Source organism: Rhinoderma darwinii, chromosome 1, assembly GCF_050947455.1.
Source record: "Rhinoderma darwinii isolate aRhiDar2 chromosome 1, aRhiDar2.hap1, whole genome shotgun sequence".
NCBI classification, from domain to species: Eukaryota; Metazoa; Chordata; class Amphibia; order Anura; family Rhinodermatidae; genus Rhinoderma; species Rhinoderma darwinii.
Window position 1 is genome coordinate 389,194,189 of NC_134687.1, and position 17,210 is coordinate 389,211,398.

The 17,210-nt window shown below is 42.7% G+C and overlaps 1 protein-coding gene across 2 annotated transcripts in view; it reads right to left on the bottom strand.

Moving 5' to 3' along the window:
* The window catches only part of AGTPBP1 (ATP/GTP binding carboxypeptidase 1), a 163,212-nt gene that overhangs the window by 92,607 nt on the left and 53,395 nt on the right, over nt 1–17,210 (bottom strand). For both annotated transcript variants that reach the window (XM_075828721.1, XM_075828714.1), the window contains exons 3-5: nt 8,287–8,417; nt 4,065–4,132; nt 2,855–2,918 (exon numbers count right to left, since the gene is read on the bottom strand). In XM_075828721.1, the coding sequence (XP_075684836.1) occupies nt 2,855–2,918; nt 4,065–4,132; nt 8,287–8,417 (263 nt within the window). The remainder of the gene's footprint in view (nt 1–2,854; nt 2,919–4,064; nt 4,133–8,286; nt 8,418–17,210) is intronic.

The window sequence follows — 17,210 nt, forward strand, 5'->3', positions numbered from 1 at the left end:
GACAAGACGTAGTTTTGAATGGTACTGTTTTGGGGTGCATGGGACTTATGGATTCATTTTTATTATGACTTTTTTGGGGGGCAATGGAAAAAAAAATATACGAGGGGGGGATGCAACAACTTTTCTGCACCAGTTTTCGGTCTTAAAGATTGCAATTTTTAAGCCTTTTTTTTTCCCACTCTCAATACTTTTCTAAAAATTTAATGGAGTTTAGTGGAAGGGTGCGGCCCACCAGCAGAACATTGCATTTACTATAATTTACACCAGAAACTGGCTTTAATTATAGTGGAAATCTACACCAGCTTTTGGCTGGCAGATTTCACTCAGTGGCGCACAGACAGTCTCAACAAATTTATTAAGAGGTGTGTTTGTTCCTATCAAGACTAACGTATGAAACGCCAGTCTTAATAAATGCCCCCTGTAGACTCTCAATCAATGCCCAACTATCATCTTATAAAATGATGTGGGACATTATTATTTCAGAAGAATCTTTCACCTCCATTTACTAGTCCAGAATATTCTTAAACCATTTATTACACACTGTTCTTTTTTTCTTTCCCTTTTCTGGTATCTGGACTGAAAACATTGTGGTTATGAGTCATAGTCTAGAATAAAAATGTATTTCTTTTTTTTTCCCCGCATAACCCTCACATAAACTGCACACTACATTGACTTTTGTGAAAGGAGGAATTTAAAACTGCTGCAAAGTTACATCCTTAGACAGCTGTAATAAATTGCATATTTTGGCTGCAAGACCAAAGTAAAAAACACAAAGTTAGAGGCTTACCCATGCGATAAACCACGTGCCCACCAAACAAACTTCCACATGTTTATTCTGAGCATGTATAAAATAAAAATTTATTTTGAAACACATACATATATATATATTTATTTAGAAATGTTTTATTTATTTTAAATCTAGATTTTTCCTTTTCTTCACTTTCAAATCAACAGATATAGTCGTCAGCCGAATCCTCTATATTCAGCAACAGCAGGCCATGCAACATTTCGGGGGAGCAATGCCCCCTTTCTCAAGCCTCGGCTTGAGGAAGACATTGCAAAGACATAGCATGGCTGTGCTGTATTCCAACATAAAGCAAATTTGCTTAATGCTAAACACACATCTCAGATACAGTGGAGGAGGCCAGAGGAAAGAAGCAGGGCATTTAGAAATGCAGGGGGGGTGTTGCTATCTGCAGGGGGGGTGTTGCTATCTGCAGGGGGGGTGTTGCTATCTGCAGGGGGGGTGTTGCTATCTGCAGGGGGGGTGTTGCTATCTGCAGGGGGGGTGTTGCTATCTGCAGTTGCAAAGATATTATCGTTTAACCCCTTAGTGACCAGCCCATTTTAGGCCCTAATGACCAAGCTATTTTATTTGTTTTTCTATAGTCGCATTCAAAGAGCTAGAACGTTTTTATTTTTTCGTCTACATAGCTGTATGAGGACTTGTACTTTTTAATAGCATCATTTTTGGGTACATATAATTTTTGTATTAACTTTTATTAACCCTTTTGGGGGGGGGATTATAAAAAAAAAATGAAATTCCGCCATTGTTCTATGCGTTTTTAAATTGACGCCGTTCACTATGCGACGTAAATAACACGTTACCTTTATTCTATGGGTCGGTACAATTACGGCGATACCACATATGTGGAGGTTTTTTTATGTTTTACGACTTTTGCACAATAAAAACACTTTTGAACTAAAATTATTTGTTTTTGCATCGTCGCTTTCCAAGAGCCGTAACTTTTTTATTTTTCCATCAATGTAGTGATTTTTTGGGCTTGTTTTCTGCGGGACAAGACGTAGTTTTGAATGGTACTGTTTTGGGGTGCGTGGGACTTATTGATTCATTTTTATTATGACTTTTTTGGGGGGCAATAGAAAAAAATTGCAATTTCGCCATGGTTTTTTGCGGTGTTCACTTTGCGGTTTAAATTACATATTAACTTTATTAATGGAGTCATTACGGTCGCGGCGATACCACATATGTGTACTTTTTTTTTTTTTTACACTTGCTAAATAAAACCATGGAAAAAAATGGATTTATTTTTTTACTGTACTTTTTATTAATAATCTTTATTTCACTTTGATGACTTATTCTATTAGTCCCACTAGGGGACTTTACTATGCGATCTTCAGATCGCTGCTATAATGCTTTGGTATACTTCGTATACCAGAGCATTATTGCCTGTCAGTGTAAATCTGACATGCAATCTGTTAGGACGTGCCTCCGGCGCGTCCTAACAGCAATATGTCCAGGGCAGACCTGGGGGCTTTTATCAAGCCCCCGGCTGCCATGACACCCCATCGGAGACCCGCGATTTCATTCGCGGGCCGCCGATGGGTGACAGAGGGAGCGCACTCCCTCTGTAAACAAAGTTAAATACCGCGGTCGCTATTGACGGCGGCATTTAACGGGTTAAACGGCCGCGATCGAAGTAAACTTCGATCGCGGACGTTGGAGCAGGAGCTCAGCTGTCATCAGACAGCAGAGCCCCGGCTCCTGCCTGCACGGGAGACCCGTGAAAAGGCGTCAGCCTAGCCTAAAGCCCATTAGTGACCGACGTAAAAAGGCGTATTAGTGGTCACTAAGGGGTTAAAGAAGTGAGCATCAAAAATGGAAAATTTGACATGGACATGTTACTTGGTCACGAAGGGGTTAATGTACCTTCAATTACAATTTCATACAAAGGCATTTCAGAGTGGATTGATGAGCTCAAAATCAATGTTCATATTATAATAGAAGTTTAAATAGGTATTACAAACAGAACCTCCTGAAACTGTATCTCATCCTATTTACAGCTAAACTCGGAAGATAATGCATTCCTTATGTCTGAAGGTAGAAACTTACCAGCTAACATCAGTTCATTGAGGAGATTTACAATATTTAATATTGTTTGATGGTCCCTGGTATTCTGGGGAAACAAAGAAATGTGTTACAAACTAAAATGACAGCAACGGCGAGCACTGGCATTACCCCCATAACTAAAAAGTATAGTAAAACATATAAGCCACTGATTTGTTCAGGTTTAGTGCTCATTCAGACAAGCGTGTAACGCGTCCATGCGACGGCCGTTAAAACAACGGCCGTCACATGGACACATGCATTTCAATGAGGTCGTCCACACGGCCATTGTTTCAACGGAGCGTGTGAAGGGTCTGTGGAAAAATAGGACGTCCTATTTTCCTGCGTTTTCACGCATCCCCCCCATAGACTCTAGTCTATGGGGGATCCGTGATAACGCGTCCCGCACCAGTGCACCTCGGACGTGAACATTTTTTAGTTTTTCACGTCAGAGGTTGCCCACACTCGTGTGAATGTAGCCGGAGTCGTCGATTTGATTGTTTTATTCAATAGTTTCCGTTATCCTGGTATTTTACAATGGTAGGTGACGAACCACTATGGCACAAGTACATTACGCTTCCGGTTCCTATTCTTATGTTGCTCTACTGATATATTAATGAACAAAGAAGCTCAGGATGAACAACTCTATAGAATCATCCGAGAAAGGGAAGTGTAGCAGCGCATGGAATAGTTAGGAAATTCTCTCCAAACTCATAACTGGTTAAGGGAACCATAATAGAACAAACCTTTAAACAGGGGAGTAACTATAGGTGGGCATTCACTCCTGCCTGAGCGTGAGATGGCCCAAGGTACCTCTGCTACTTACTTTATGGTTGGGACCCCCATTACCCAGGGGGGACAGTAGTATCAAGTTCCACCTTTGCCTTCAAAATACAGTATATTTAACTAATTCTGTGCCGCTCTTCTATTACGATTCCCGCAGAGTGACGTGCTATCCAGCACTATGGACGTCTCCTCTAACCATAATAGATGACCAAGGCAGGGTACTATTGGGCTATTGTGGGGGAACAGAATTACGGTAAGTATTTTGAAAGGTTGCCATTTTTCTATTGCGGGCACCCTTTCAAGTAACTGAATGTGCAGTTTAGTTCAGTGGTTTGTTAATTTACTTGAAAAACAATTGCACAGAAAAGAAGAATTACCGTAGATAAGGATGACTGAACAGAAACAATACGCACAAAGAATGTGCCCTCACCTCCAGTGTACAGAGGATAATTTCCACACCATTGGACCCTTTGGCAGTCATTTCCTTTCTTAATTTTTCTACAAAAAAAAAAAAAACGAAACGGAAGTTATAAAACACCAATTTAATATACTGATGCACCAGTAGATCACACAAAAGTATTATAAACTCACTTTAGAGGCCTGTAATACATTAAAAAAAAAGTCAACTCCTAATATCGCATGTATGGTGCAGCCTAAATTTCGGATCAGGCTTGTGGGATTTGAACAGGTCCGATCCTTTGGTCTTTCGGAGATAAGTAATGACACGGGTAGCCACTTATCTCTCTCCCTATTACAATAAACATGTATGCTAGGCAAAGCTGTGCTTGCATGTTTAAGTGAGTGTTATGGAGCCTGTAGGGAGATCTACCTTGACCAGTTAGATAAAGGGGATACGGCTTTGAATGGAGAACAGTCTTTTGGCCTCTAAATTGGAAATTCAGGGGAGGGTAAAGTTCATCAACTAGGCTACAGATGGTGCTATCAAAGGCCTTCAGATGCAAAAGGAAATTTCTAAATTCCTAGGACTCTATCACCCCCGCAGAAGCAGATAGTAGGTCTAGACCAAATGAATTCAGTGTTGCTGGACTGTCAAAGACAAGGTCACGTAGATATCATTTTCGATGATGAAAGTAGTGGCCCTAAATTTCAGCATCAAATCACAGAGAATGTGACAAGCAAGGCCTACAGCTGTTGCAGAACATCTTTTAAGGTTGAGCACAATGTCATGCACTAATTGGTTGTTCTGTAGGGTTTGTATAAAGGTGAATTGTCCAAGCTGCTGCAGAACTTCATAATACAAATGACACACTTGGGAGATGTGTAATCTGAATTATCCGTTCCTATATACACCGGTGAAACTATAGAGGAACATATACAAAATATAAAAGGTCAGGGATTTTTACATACATCAGGATATCTGTTTAGCCCTGAATTAAAGATATCCATCAATAATTAGTTAAGACCCCGGGCATATCAACACCCACATATATACACCGTGTTCTGCACTTACCATCTACATCAAGGGGTTTACGGATATCGCTGTGAAATACACTCATAGCGAATAACCCAGCAAGGTGCAGTCTATAGTACAGTTCCCTGGCATGCTGACAAATGCCAAGCCACTCCGGACAACGGTCCATACAAAGATGAAATTATTTTTAGCCATCGTGATTTTTCCACTACATGTGATGTTTACAGCACGTTATGACACTTATTACAAGTGGTTATGTTCTTTAGCTTGTAGGCAAATTATGAAATGCCACATTGGAAGCAGTATTCCCTGTAATCCAGCGGAGCACAGTGCCAAGGCTTAAAGGCTAATAACAGGAAGGTAATATGAAATGAATAAAAGTTTAATTACAGATGTGTATGTGCCAACTAATAACTAATAGCATAATAATAGCAACGTATAGCAGACATCAAAGCAAAGTTCAGGTGGAACATTGAAGTACGTGAATAGATTAGGCCCCATGCACACATGCGTGCAGTATTTGTGATCAGTAAATACGGCACGGACGGGCTGCGGAGTAGCATCCACATTTGCGAATCGTGCTCACAGTAATAAGTACAGGAGCACGGTCCGTAAATGCAAAAAATAAGACATGTCCTATTTTTTGTGGCTCATTTATACGACCCAGACACACACCTGGAAATATACAGGAAGGTGTCCGTGGCCGATAGAAATGAATGCGTCAGTATTTTATCTGCAATTACCGATCCGTAATTGCGGATAAAAACTATAGGCGCGTGCATAGGGCCTTAACCTAAACAAGATACGTAAAATTCTACAGCATTTCAGACTAGTAGAAATAGGTCTAAAATGTCTCATATACTTATCTGCCCAATTCTGCTCTAGTCCCGTGTCTCAGCTGTTGAATAAGTCCTGCCAGTGCTTATTTTGAAAGGGGCGTGATGTGATGCTCATATAGCAATGTCACCTCTCAAGAACATGGTTGCCTATCAATGTACGCTGTGGTGACGTCAATATGGACAAAAGGCATTTGGCCAGCATAGGAAATATAGGCAACGGAAAAGAAAGTACCACCAGGATAGGGCACCTTGTAGATGATCGTACATGCCCCTCAGCTTATAAGCCCTTTCAGACATTCAGCAGATTATACAGGGGTCATACGATACTTCTCTGTGCCAGGTTTACTACTTTGGCCCAACGACTTGAAATTTGATGGGTCCATTGAATGGGTAGAACTGCACCTGTAGATGATCTATTCAAAAGTCCATGCTTCCCTGGTCAAAGGTTTCCGTTAAAGGGCCGTCTTGTCAGAAATAACCCTTTGCCGTTTGGGCAAGCTCCTGGCAACCAGAGGACATTGCCGGGGAAAGCCACGACCAGCCAGCTGTGGTCGCTGCAGGAAAAAATATAGTATTACATGGCGGCCATTCAGATGAATGGCCGTCAATACACTACATGGACAGGCTTAGAGGTGGGTCCTCATCTCAAGACCCCCTCTATAAAGTCCAAAATGCTAGAATAGGACAGATGGACAGGGGTTGCCTTCATGAGACAACCCCTTCAAAGGTGACTGACTAAAAGAGGTATGTCTAAAGGCCCTTAAAGTGAATGTCCATGCTAGAAGAGGTATAGTGGTATTTTCTGATATAGAGTTGCATATCACCTGCAGAGATATAGATGTAAAAGATTCTACCTGCATCCACCACTGGAGGGAGCTTACTGAATACAGCAAGACTCAGACTACACCTAGACTTTTTATATATCCATAGAGTAGCTTGAAAATCTCTTCAAAATCACTTCAGTTGAGCAAGTCGCTCGCAATTTCTTTTCTTTTTTCTTTAGAAGCTGGGATTTCTGGATGATTTTAAAAAGTTTTTTCATATGAAAAATCTCAATAATGTTTGGCTTGCTGTATATAAAAAAAAAAAAAAAGGTATAGCCCTAGGATTATACATTGAACTCCACTATAAACCAGTATGCGGTAAGCTCACATGCTTCCTCTAGTGGCAGCCGACATGTTATCTCTTAATTCTATGTCTACGTAGATTTGGCGTTCCGTATCAGAAAAACAATATATTAAGAAATTAATCAGCACAGAAATGTGTCCCTAAAAACGACATGATGAGAAGTGTAGGTTAAACATATGAAATCCATTTAGTAACTTATTTCTATGCTGCACTATTTCGGTCTGTGCTCGTTTCTTGTTAACACTTATCACAGAGACATTAAAACAGATTTACTACTGTGTCTACATATAGAATGTGTCGAAAAATGTACCAAATTGTGTCGCAATTTGGCAAATTTAATTAAGAACAGATGTTCGCACCTTTTAAAAAGGTGACTAGAGAAGGGGTGTGGCTTAAAATGTGCCAAAGTGCAACAGACGAAAACTAAGCCGAATAAGGGTTGGTATAAGAAAGAGAAAAGTGTCTAGAATGACGCACCAAATTTGCTGTCTAAATCTTACAGTTTAGTAAATCTGCCCCATTGTGTGAACATAAATCCCCATCCACATCAATATCTATGTTGATTATGGGATAATGCGTAGATATATGTAGGGTTTGTGTAGTATAGGGTGAGGGCCCCCAGGGGCCACATTCCCGTTTAGGGTCAGATAAACAGGTCTGAATAGCTGCCCTGTTCTCTCAGTCCACAGACCAAGCTGGCCAGATGTCTACGTTTTCTCCATCTATACGCTTTGAGCATAGACAGCCAACGTTGATTTTGGTAAGATCCAACCATTTTTTTAGTAAACTAACTCATGGTGTGCTGATTTGGGTAGATTTCATATGCATCTTATCTCATTGCTGTACATACTCTGGTTTTATTGCTGGTGGATTTTTTTTAGGGGCTCCGCCAGTTATTGTACACTGGAGGTCTCCACATACCGTTTATTTTTCTTGTTTGTCCTGTGAACTTATACACCTAATTTTAGGGTTAATTATCAAAGGTTATATTTTATAGTAGCTACCTATGCTTTTTTTTTTTTATATCCTCAGGATAGGCCATCAATATCTGATCGGTGAGGGTCCGACTTTCCGCACCCCCACTGATCAGCTATCTTGAAGGGACCGTGGCGCTCATATATGGGCTTCTTTCTCTTCATTCCCTTTACTGCTCGGTACCGTCAAGCGCCGATACACCGGTAGCAGCGTTTCTCACCATCAATACATCATCATCACCTACAAGACACATAACAATAGAGAAAGGGCCATCATACCTTGGGTTTGTGCCAAGTGCAGGATTTTTGCTGTGACAAATCTTGCATTATCTATATCCACGGCTGATGATTCTATGTTGATCTTCTCCAGCTGGGACAGAAGACTCACAATCCGAGAAGTGTTGGAAAGGCTGCACAAGAACAATGGATATTTGGTTGATCAACATCACATGAATGATGCCCTTTGACAGTGTACACTATGCAAACAATTGGTCTGCTTACAAGTCATTTTCTTTGTCTGGTGTGTCTGGTGTCTGGTTAGTACTTACATAAGGGTGTCCTCAACTAAACAAACACGCTAAAGAAAATGTTGGTATAATATAAAATCATAGGAAATAAATAAATAGATTTAAATTTATTTAGGTGCAGGCTCTGAAATCGTGCCATCTACATCCAACAAACCCTTTTTCCGCATAGTTATATTATCATGGGTGATATTGCTAATAACCAGAATTATAGGTGGAATCCAGTCAAAATGATCTTCTGATATAGCAGACACAGGTGAGATCACATTGGTGAAGGTTGGGATTTTAGGCCACCACCGATTTCCAGAATGCAACGGCTCTGGACAGCACTTCAACCTCTTTAGCACTGCTCATAGATTTTTGACAAGATTCTAAGCATCCTAGCATTGATTTTCACACATGGGGGAAATGCTAAGGATTTCCCATTAAAGGAGTATAAGCCAAGCCTGGACAAACATTAGCCAGGTCTAGAAATTAGGAGCCAACAACTACATGCCATAGCGTCAGGTCCACACAACCCTGTTGAGGAGCGAATGGTGCACATTTGGAAATAAAATTAACATCCAGCTAATTCACTGTAACCAAAGATGTGTCCTGCAACCAAGGTCCTCGCTGCCATCTGCGCAATAGGAAGCAATGGCACTTGCCACTTAGTGATTACTATTGCCATCTATTACGTACGTGCCAAGTGGCAGCTGAGAGAAATACTGTGAGATTGCCCAGCAACGCAGGCAGATGTCCTGGAACATCCTATAGAACTTCAGGATACTACTACGCGACACTTTATATACCCTGCATGGGTAAAGCGGAAATCTGGATACAATATAATGCATACCTCCCAACTTTTGAATTCGGAAAAGAGGGACATTTTAAGCCACGCCCCTAACCACGCCCAATACCCAGCATAAACACATCAAATCACGGCCAGATCCTTCTGCAAATAACACACGCACATTGTCAATGCGGATCTCTAGACTGTCTGGATATCACAGATATTATGGATCCGGTTATATCGTCTTTGTGTTACTTTTCCTATCTTGGGTATAACATTTGCTCATCACGGCGGCAGCAGCTGCAGGACAGACCAAAAGGCTGAGAACAATGAAAAGTCAAGAGGGAGACCCTGTGGTGGATGACTTTTCAGTGACAGGTAGCAGAGTTACAAGATTGGGAATTTTTTTCCTGTCGTGTCTCTGCAACCTGTCAATGGAAAAATCATTCGCCAGAGGGAAAAATGTTTCCCCATGGAGAAGGACAATGAATGCGTTAACTAGTAATAAGACATGAGAGGCAAAAATAATTCCCCATTATGAAACTGCTACCTGTCAGCGGAAAAATCATCCGACAGAGGAGTACCACAAAGTAACACCTGGGATTTACATATGATGGGGAAACATTTTTTCCCTGTGGCGGATGACTTTTCATTTGACAGGTAGCAGAGTTACATGAAGGGAATTATTTTTCATTCACGTCTAGTTTCTATTGCAGCGTAGGGGAGAAGACCCGAAGTCGCTGGAGATGAGAAGTTTTTTTTATTTTTCATACTACAAACTTTGTTTTGTTTTGCACGTTCCGCTGAACCGTTTGGAGTACGTTGTAGATTCGTTGTACTACTGCGATGATCTGCAGTTTTGTAAAATAAAATGGTCAAAGAGGATCTTGTGGGGAATTTTTATTTCAATAAAAAGTATATTTTCTTATGTCTCTGTTTTTTTTAATACTTCCTTAGCACCTTAGTAATAGCCGCCGTCTGTTTGACGACATCCAATACTAAGGTGGCGCTTAGTGTTAGCCAGTAAAAAGGCTGTAACTAAGCCGCCATTATTACCCCGATACCCACCGCCACCAGGGGTATCGGGAAGAGCCCTGGTATGATCCAGTACGCGACCATTTGTAGTGATGGTCGGGCACTGGAGCAGCCGCAGGCTGGTACTATTAGGCTGGGAAGGGACAAAAACTGTTGCCCTTCCCACCCTGGTAATGATAGGGAGTGGCTGCTTTTTTGTATCGGGCTGGTTAGGAAAAAAAGAGGGGGCCCCACATGGTTTTCTTCAATTCTTTATTTTTTTTTTATTTAAAAAAAAAAAAAAAAAAAAAACGTTGGGTCCCCCCCCCATTTTTATAACCAGCCAGATACAATAAAGCAGTAGCAGCAGCCTAGCATTACCAGGGTGGGAAGGCCCATTGTTTTTGGGCTTTAACAGCCTAATAATACCAGCCTGCGGCCACCCCAGTACCCGACCATCACTACAGATGGTCAGATACTGGATCGTACCCGGCTCTTCCCGATACCCCTGGTGCTGGTGGGTCCCGGGGTAATAATGGGGTTTTAGTTGCAGCCTTTTTACCGGCTAACACTAAGCCCCACTTTAGTAATGGACGGTGTCAGACAGCTGCCATTACCAAGGCGCTAGTAAAGTATTAAGAAAAAAAAAAAGAGACATAAGAAAATATTTTTTTATTGAAATAAGAACTCCCCCACACACCCTCTTTGACTCTTTTAAAAAAAAACGTAAATTATCTAAGTATTCCAGCGAATCTACGATGTAGTCCAAACAGTCCAGCGGAACCTGCAAAACAAAAAAATAAAGTTAGTAATATGAAGAATAAAAAAATCTTATACTCACCTCCAGCAGTCTTCAGTCTGCTCCCCTGTGCCGCAATATAAACTAGATGTCAATGAACTTCTGAAACGTCATATATTACAAATTAAAGGGGTTTTCCCACAAACACATGCATCCTCTATCCACGGTGTGTGATCGCTGGGGGTCCGACCACTCTGGCCCCTGGCCCCCAGCGATAAGAACTGTGGACCGAAAGTCCCCCGAAGTGGCCAGCGCTCCATTCATTTGTATGAGATGGCACCTCCATAAACATGAATAGTACAATGGTCGAGCAAGTGCATCAGGGCTTCATGATCATGGAGCACTTCGGGGGAATTTCGGTCCCCCGTTCTCAACGCTGGGGGGGGTCCCAGTGGTCAGACCACATGTAGGGGATACATGTGGTTGCTTTAAAGGGGTTTTCCAGTCCCTAAACATTGATGGCCCATCCTCAGGACAGGCCATCAATAGCTGATGGGTCGGGTCTGACTCCCGGGACCCCAGCCGTACGAGTGCTGCTTCCCCTTCTTTTCTACTTGCTCACTGTGAATCGACACAGTATTGCAGGATAGATAGATAGATAGATAGATAGATAGATAGATAGATAGATAGATAGATAGATAGATAGATAGATAGATAGATAGATAGATAGATAGATAGATAGATAGATAGATAGATAGATATTACGAGGTTAAGAGGTTAAGAGATAGATAGATAGATAGATAGATAGATAGATAGATAGATAGATATTTAATGGAGAAGTGTGGGTATTTTTTATTACCACTATTCTCCCTCTCCTGCCAGAAGTTACAGCAGTCCAGAGGGGAGGGGGGGGGGCAGGAGCTGCAAAAAGAATGTGCCTGGAGACACAAGATTTTCTAAAACCATAAAATAATGTAATTTATTTTATGATTTTATAAATGCTAGTGTTCCCAGGCACTAAATAGTTTAAAATGTGTACTCCCCAGTCACCCCTGTCCTCTGGCTTCATTCTTCTCCTCTCCAGTATTTCGCTTTGGTGTGTCTGCTGCACTCTGCTCCCTTGCTCCAGGCAGACTGCTGCACAGGCAGCGTCGTTGCAGGGGGGCGTGGCTGGCAACAGGGAGAGTCGGGGGCAGGGCGGGACATTGCTCAGACCGCCGGGACAGCAGTCAAAAACCGGGACTGTCCCGCCGGATTCGGGACGGTTGGGAGGTCTGTATAATGCATTATCCACAAAGGTAGAGGGGTGACCTCTTTCTGACGGTTTTCTAATCATAGGTATAGTATGGACCAGGACCGCAGTTAGCGAGCAAGAGTTTCACCTGGGATCTCTACATGTGTCAGTCACATATGTTCTGTTATTATTACTATACTGTAAGGCTGGATTCACACGAGCACATTACGTCCGTAAAGGACGGAACGTATTTCGGCCGCAAGTCCCGGACCGAACACACTATAGGGAGCCGGGCTCCTAGCATCATAGTTAGGCCTCATGCCCACTTCAGTCTTTTTCTTCAGGGTGCTAGCCGTTTTTCTGATGGCTAGCACACTGACCCATTAATTTCAATGGGGCCAAGCACACTTCCGTTTTTTTGACAGCCCCGTTGCTCCGTTCCGATCCAAAGTAGAGCATGTCCTACTTTGGTCCGAGAATCCGTGAGGCCCATGCAAGTCAATGGGGCCGTCAAAAAAAACTGAAGGCACACGGAAGGCATCCGTGTGCCCTCCGTGTGTGACGGAGCCGTTGCCTAGCAACCGCCGGGCGGGCAGAAAAACATTAGAAAAATATTACACTAATCGGCAGCCACTTGTCTCTATCAATAACGGATAAAGAAAAGAGGCTGCTGATTAAAAATAAAATAAAAAGCATTTCATACGTACCTGGTTGTTGTCTTGGTGACGAGTCCCTCTTCTTCCTCCAGTCCGACCTTCTTTTGTGACGCGGCAGCCTGTGATTGGCTGCAGAGCCGGTCACGTGGGATGAAGCGTCATCCCTGGAGGCCGGCCTTCTGACGTCATCCTGACGTGCGTGACCGCCACTGCAGCCTGTGATTGGCTGCAGCAGCGACATGGATTGAACGTCATCGCTGGAGGCCGGACAGGAGGACTGTAAGTATGAACTTATTTATTATTTTTTTTTATTACATTAAAATTGTATTTTCCGTGCGCCGAGCATGGTACTGTCCAGGGTGCTGAAAGAGTTACCGCCGATCAATGCAGCCCATTAACTCTTTCAGCACCCTGGACAGTACCATGCTCGGCGCACGGAAACGGGCACACGGGAGTGCACACGGAAACCACACGGCTGCTAAAACGGGTTCACGGACCCGTCAAAAGTGGCCGTGAAGGGGGGCGGAGCTTGCCGAGCAAGGTGATGGACGTGTAATCCCGGCGCTCCACACTACATCCACCGATTCTTCAGGATATTGCCCACTTCATTCGGCTAAAATGGTGAGGACAGGTCGAGATAAGTCCAAGGAACATGCAGGTACCCCCAAATCCCACAAACAATCGTCCGACATGGACAAATACTTCGGCAAAAAGATGCCGCCTGCAGAGAGCAGATCCAAGATGGCGCCGACATCTTCACGCTGTGAGCAGGGAGAGGATTCAGATAGCTCATGTGCGCCTTCAGACTCGGCGGGGGATGCAGACTCTGTACCGATATCTAGGGCTTATCTGAAGAAAACACTGCTTCAGGCACTTATGCCTGTGATGAAAGACTTATCTGATATCAAAACCGATATGCATCACATTGGCCATAGGGTAATGGCGCTGGAGGATGCTCATATTTCTAATGCTAAATATGGTGTTTCGGTTCACCGGGAGCTATCTGCTCATCATACGCACTTGAATAATCTCTATCTTCACATGGAAGACCAGGAAAATAGGAGTAGACGGAGGAATGTTCGCCTTCGAGGTATCCCCGAGTCAACTGACCATGATGCCTTACCTGCAGCGGTGGATTCTATTTTTCGCTCATTAATAGGTCCCGAGCTGGCTTTGGATATCACGGTAGAAAGGGTACATCGGGCCCTGCGCCCCAGGCCTGGGGCTGGTGAACCTCCACGTGACGTCATATGTGGGATCCTGAGCTATGTTCACACAGCGGCCATTTTAAGAGCTGCAAGGGATGCTCCGGAAGTTGTATATGAAGGGACTAAGATCTTACTCTTCCAAGATCTGGCAGCAAGCACACTGGCCAAACGCCGCATTCTGAAGCCGGTTACAGAGGCGCTACGTGCTAAGAAACTACCGGTTCGTTGGCTTTATCCATTCGGTCTGGCTACAATGAAAGAAGGGCGGCAGATCACCATCCGCACACCTGAAGACCTGGACACTGCATGGAAAAAGCTGGGTATAGAGCCTATGGAGATTCCGTCCTGGATGCCGGTGTCGCTGGATTTGGGACTGCCTTCAGTGCAAGAACCTTGGCAACCTACTCCCAAGCCCAAGTCTCCGAGAGGCAAGAAGACGCGTATGGCAGAGGACACTTGAATGATGTCTTAACGTGATTTAGTTTATATTTCTTCACAGAAATGCTGAGAATGTTGAGATTGTTTATATATGTTGGGCATTATATATTGTACTCAGGTAGATCCAATATACTGTAGCAAATTCACGGTGATAAGGGGGAGGAAGGCGATTGTTATAACAAAGATAAAGTAGGCCATGACTTGTACTCACTTTATGTGTATGTATTTCTCTCAATCCTCCAGTGTTATCATGCAGTGACTCAATTTAGTATTAATAAGTGAATTAGTATTTGGTTCATGTCTGAAGAGTTATGAAGAATTGGTGTGTTGTTTTGTACAAAATGGCAACTTTCTTCTCCCCCCCTCCCCTCTGGCAGGGGATTTGTTGGATGCTTAGGTGCATCATGATAGCACCTCCTATTTCCGGGATGATATGGAGGTTTCCTTTTGATACCATTCCTTATTGTTTTGTTGTTATACGTTTTATTGTTGATTTGGTCTCATCTCCCTGGTGGGGGCACTTAACGAATGTTCCTACAGTCAGAATGGTTCTAAATGTAAAATATCATGGGTAGATTACGTATTTGCTCCTTCAATGTGAAGGGGTTGAACTCTCCTCAAAAGAGATCTCGTATTTTTCATTCCTTAAAGCTGAATACACCGGATGTCTTAATGCTGCAAGAAACTCATTTTCGGCCTACACATATCCCAAACTTACCTACGCATTTATACACACAATGGTTCCATAGCACTTACTCTTCAAAATCGAGGGGGGTTTCTATTGCCATACACAAAGACACTCCTTTTAAAGTAGAAGCTTCTTTGCTAGATCCTATGGGAAGGTTTGTTTTTTTGAAGGGCCACATCTCCAACACAAAGTTTACGATAGCAGCTGTATATGCACCTAATGTAGGACAATTGAAGTGATTGCGCAAAACTCTTTGTTCGCTTAAAACGTTTAGCGAAGGCTATCTTGTTTTTGGGGGAGATCTCAATGTATCTTTGGACTCCGCTCTGGATTCCACTTCTTCTAACATGAGGTTCTCCATACCTGCCATGCGTCGCCTTAAACTTAGCCTGTCACAATTGGGGTTAGTAGATGCCTGGCGTGTTAGGAATCCGTCCTTAAAAGACTTCACTTTTTACTCTGCACCACACGAGACTTATCATAGAATTGACTATATATTCATTCCCACGGTCCTTGTTCCTTCGTTACTCCAGGCGGATATAGGAAACATTACGGTTTCAGACCATGCTCCGATTTCGCTTTCCTTAGAATTGATTAATTTACCTCGTAGGGAATGGACCTGGAGATTGAACGATACCATTATCGCAAACAAAGAGCATAGTCAAGCACTTGGCCTAAAAATAGAAGAATTTTATGGCTTTAATGATACTCCACAAATCTCCAGGCCAATTCTTTGGGAGACGCAAAAAGCTTTTATGAGGGGAGAACTTATTGCCCTGTCCTCACGGGTTAAAAAACAAAGAAATGCTCAAATTCTAGACTTGCTTCATAAGATATCTCAAATGGAAGTATCACATAAAAAATACTAACTCGTCTGAGGATTATAGGGAATTAAGTCAGTTACGTCAGGAACTTAAGGATCATTTGAATGTAAAGGCGGCGAAGGCCTTTTTGGCTGCTCAAAGCCACATGTATCTCCATGGAGACAAAGGCTCCAAATTAATGACCCGTTTGATTCGTCAAAGACAGTCCAAAACATTTATTGAGACTATAAAAGATGACAAAGGGGTAAAGGTGAACACCACTCCGCTTATAGCAAAGACTTTTCAATCCTTTTACTCTTCACTGTATAATCTGGGAAACCCGGTTGGGGATAAGGGGTTGACACCACAGGAGAAGACTAGCAAAATAAGGAGTTTTTTAGATTCTATCACGGTTCCTGGCCTCTCTGAGTTAGACTGTGGGGAGCTCCTGGCGCCTATAACTAAAGAGGAGGTTGAGAAAGTGTTGCATTCGATACCGTCTGGAAAAAGCCCGGGGCCAGATGGTCTACCTATTTCGTACTACAAAAAATTTAGTCAGCAATTAGTACCAAGGTTTGTGGAAGTATGTAATTCCCTGATGAAGGGAGCTTCATTGCCTAAGCAAGCATTGGAAGCTTTTATAACTATTCTTCCTAAAGAGGGAAAGGACCTAGAATGCTGTGGGAGCTATAGACCTATTTCGCTCTTGAATTGTGATGTGAAGTGGTGGGCTAAAATTCTGTCTCTTCGCATTCAACCAATATTGCCGAAACTAATTAATGAAGAACAGGTGGGATTTGTGAAGGGTCGAGAAGGTAGACACAATGTGAGCAGGGTGTTGCATGCAATATGTCAAATAAGGCGTCGGGGGCACTCTATGGTTCTCCTTGGTACTGACGCAGAGAAGGCATTCGATAGGGTCTGTTGGGAGTACATGAGAGCTACCTTACTTAAATTTAACTTTCCTCCTGTGTTTATTGAGGCTATATTTTCTCTATATACTTCCCCATCTGCTAGAATTCAAGTGAACGGTTCTTTGTCAGACTATTTTTCTATTACAAATGGAACACGCCAAGGTTGCCCCTTGTCCCCGTCTCTGTTCTGTATGGTGATGGAGACATTGCTTG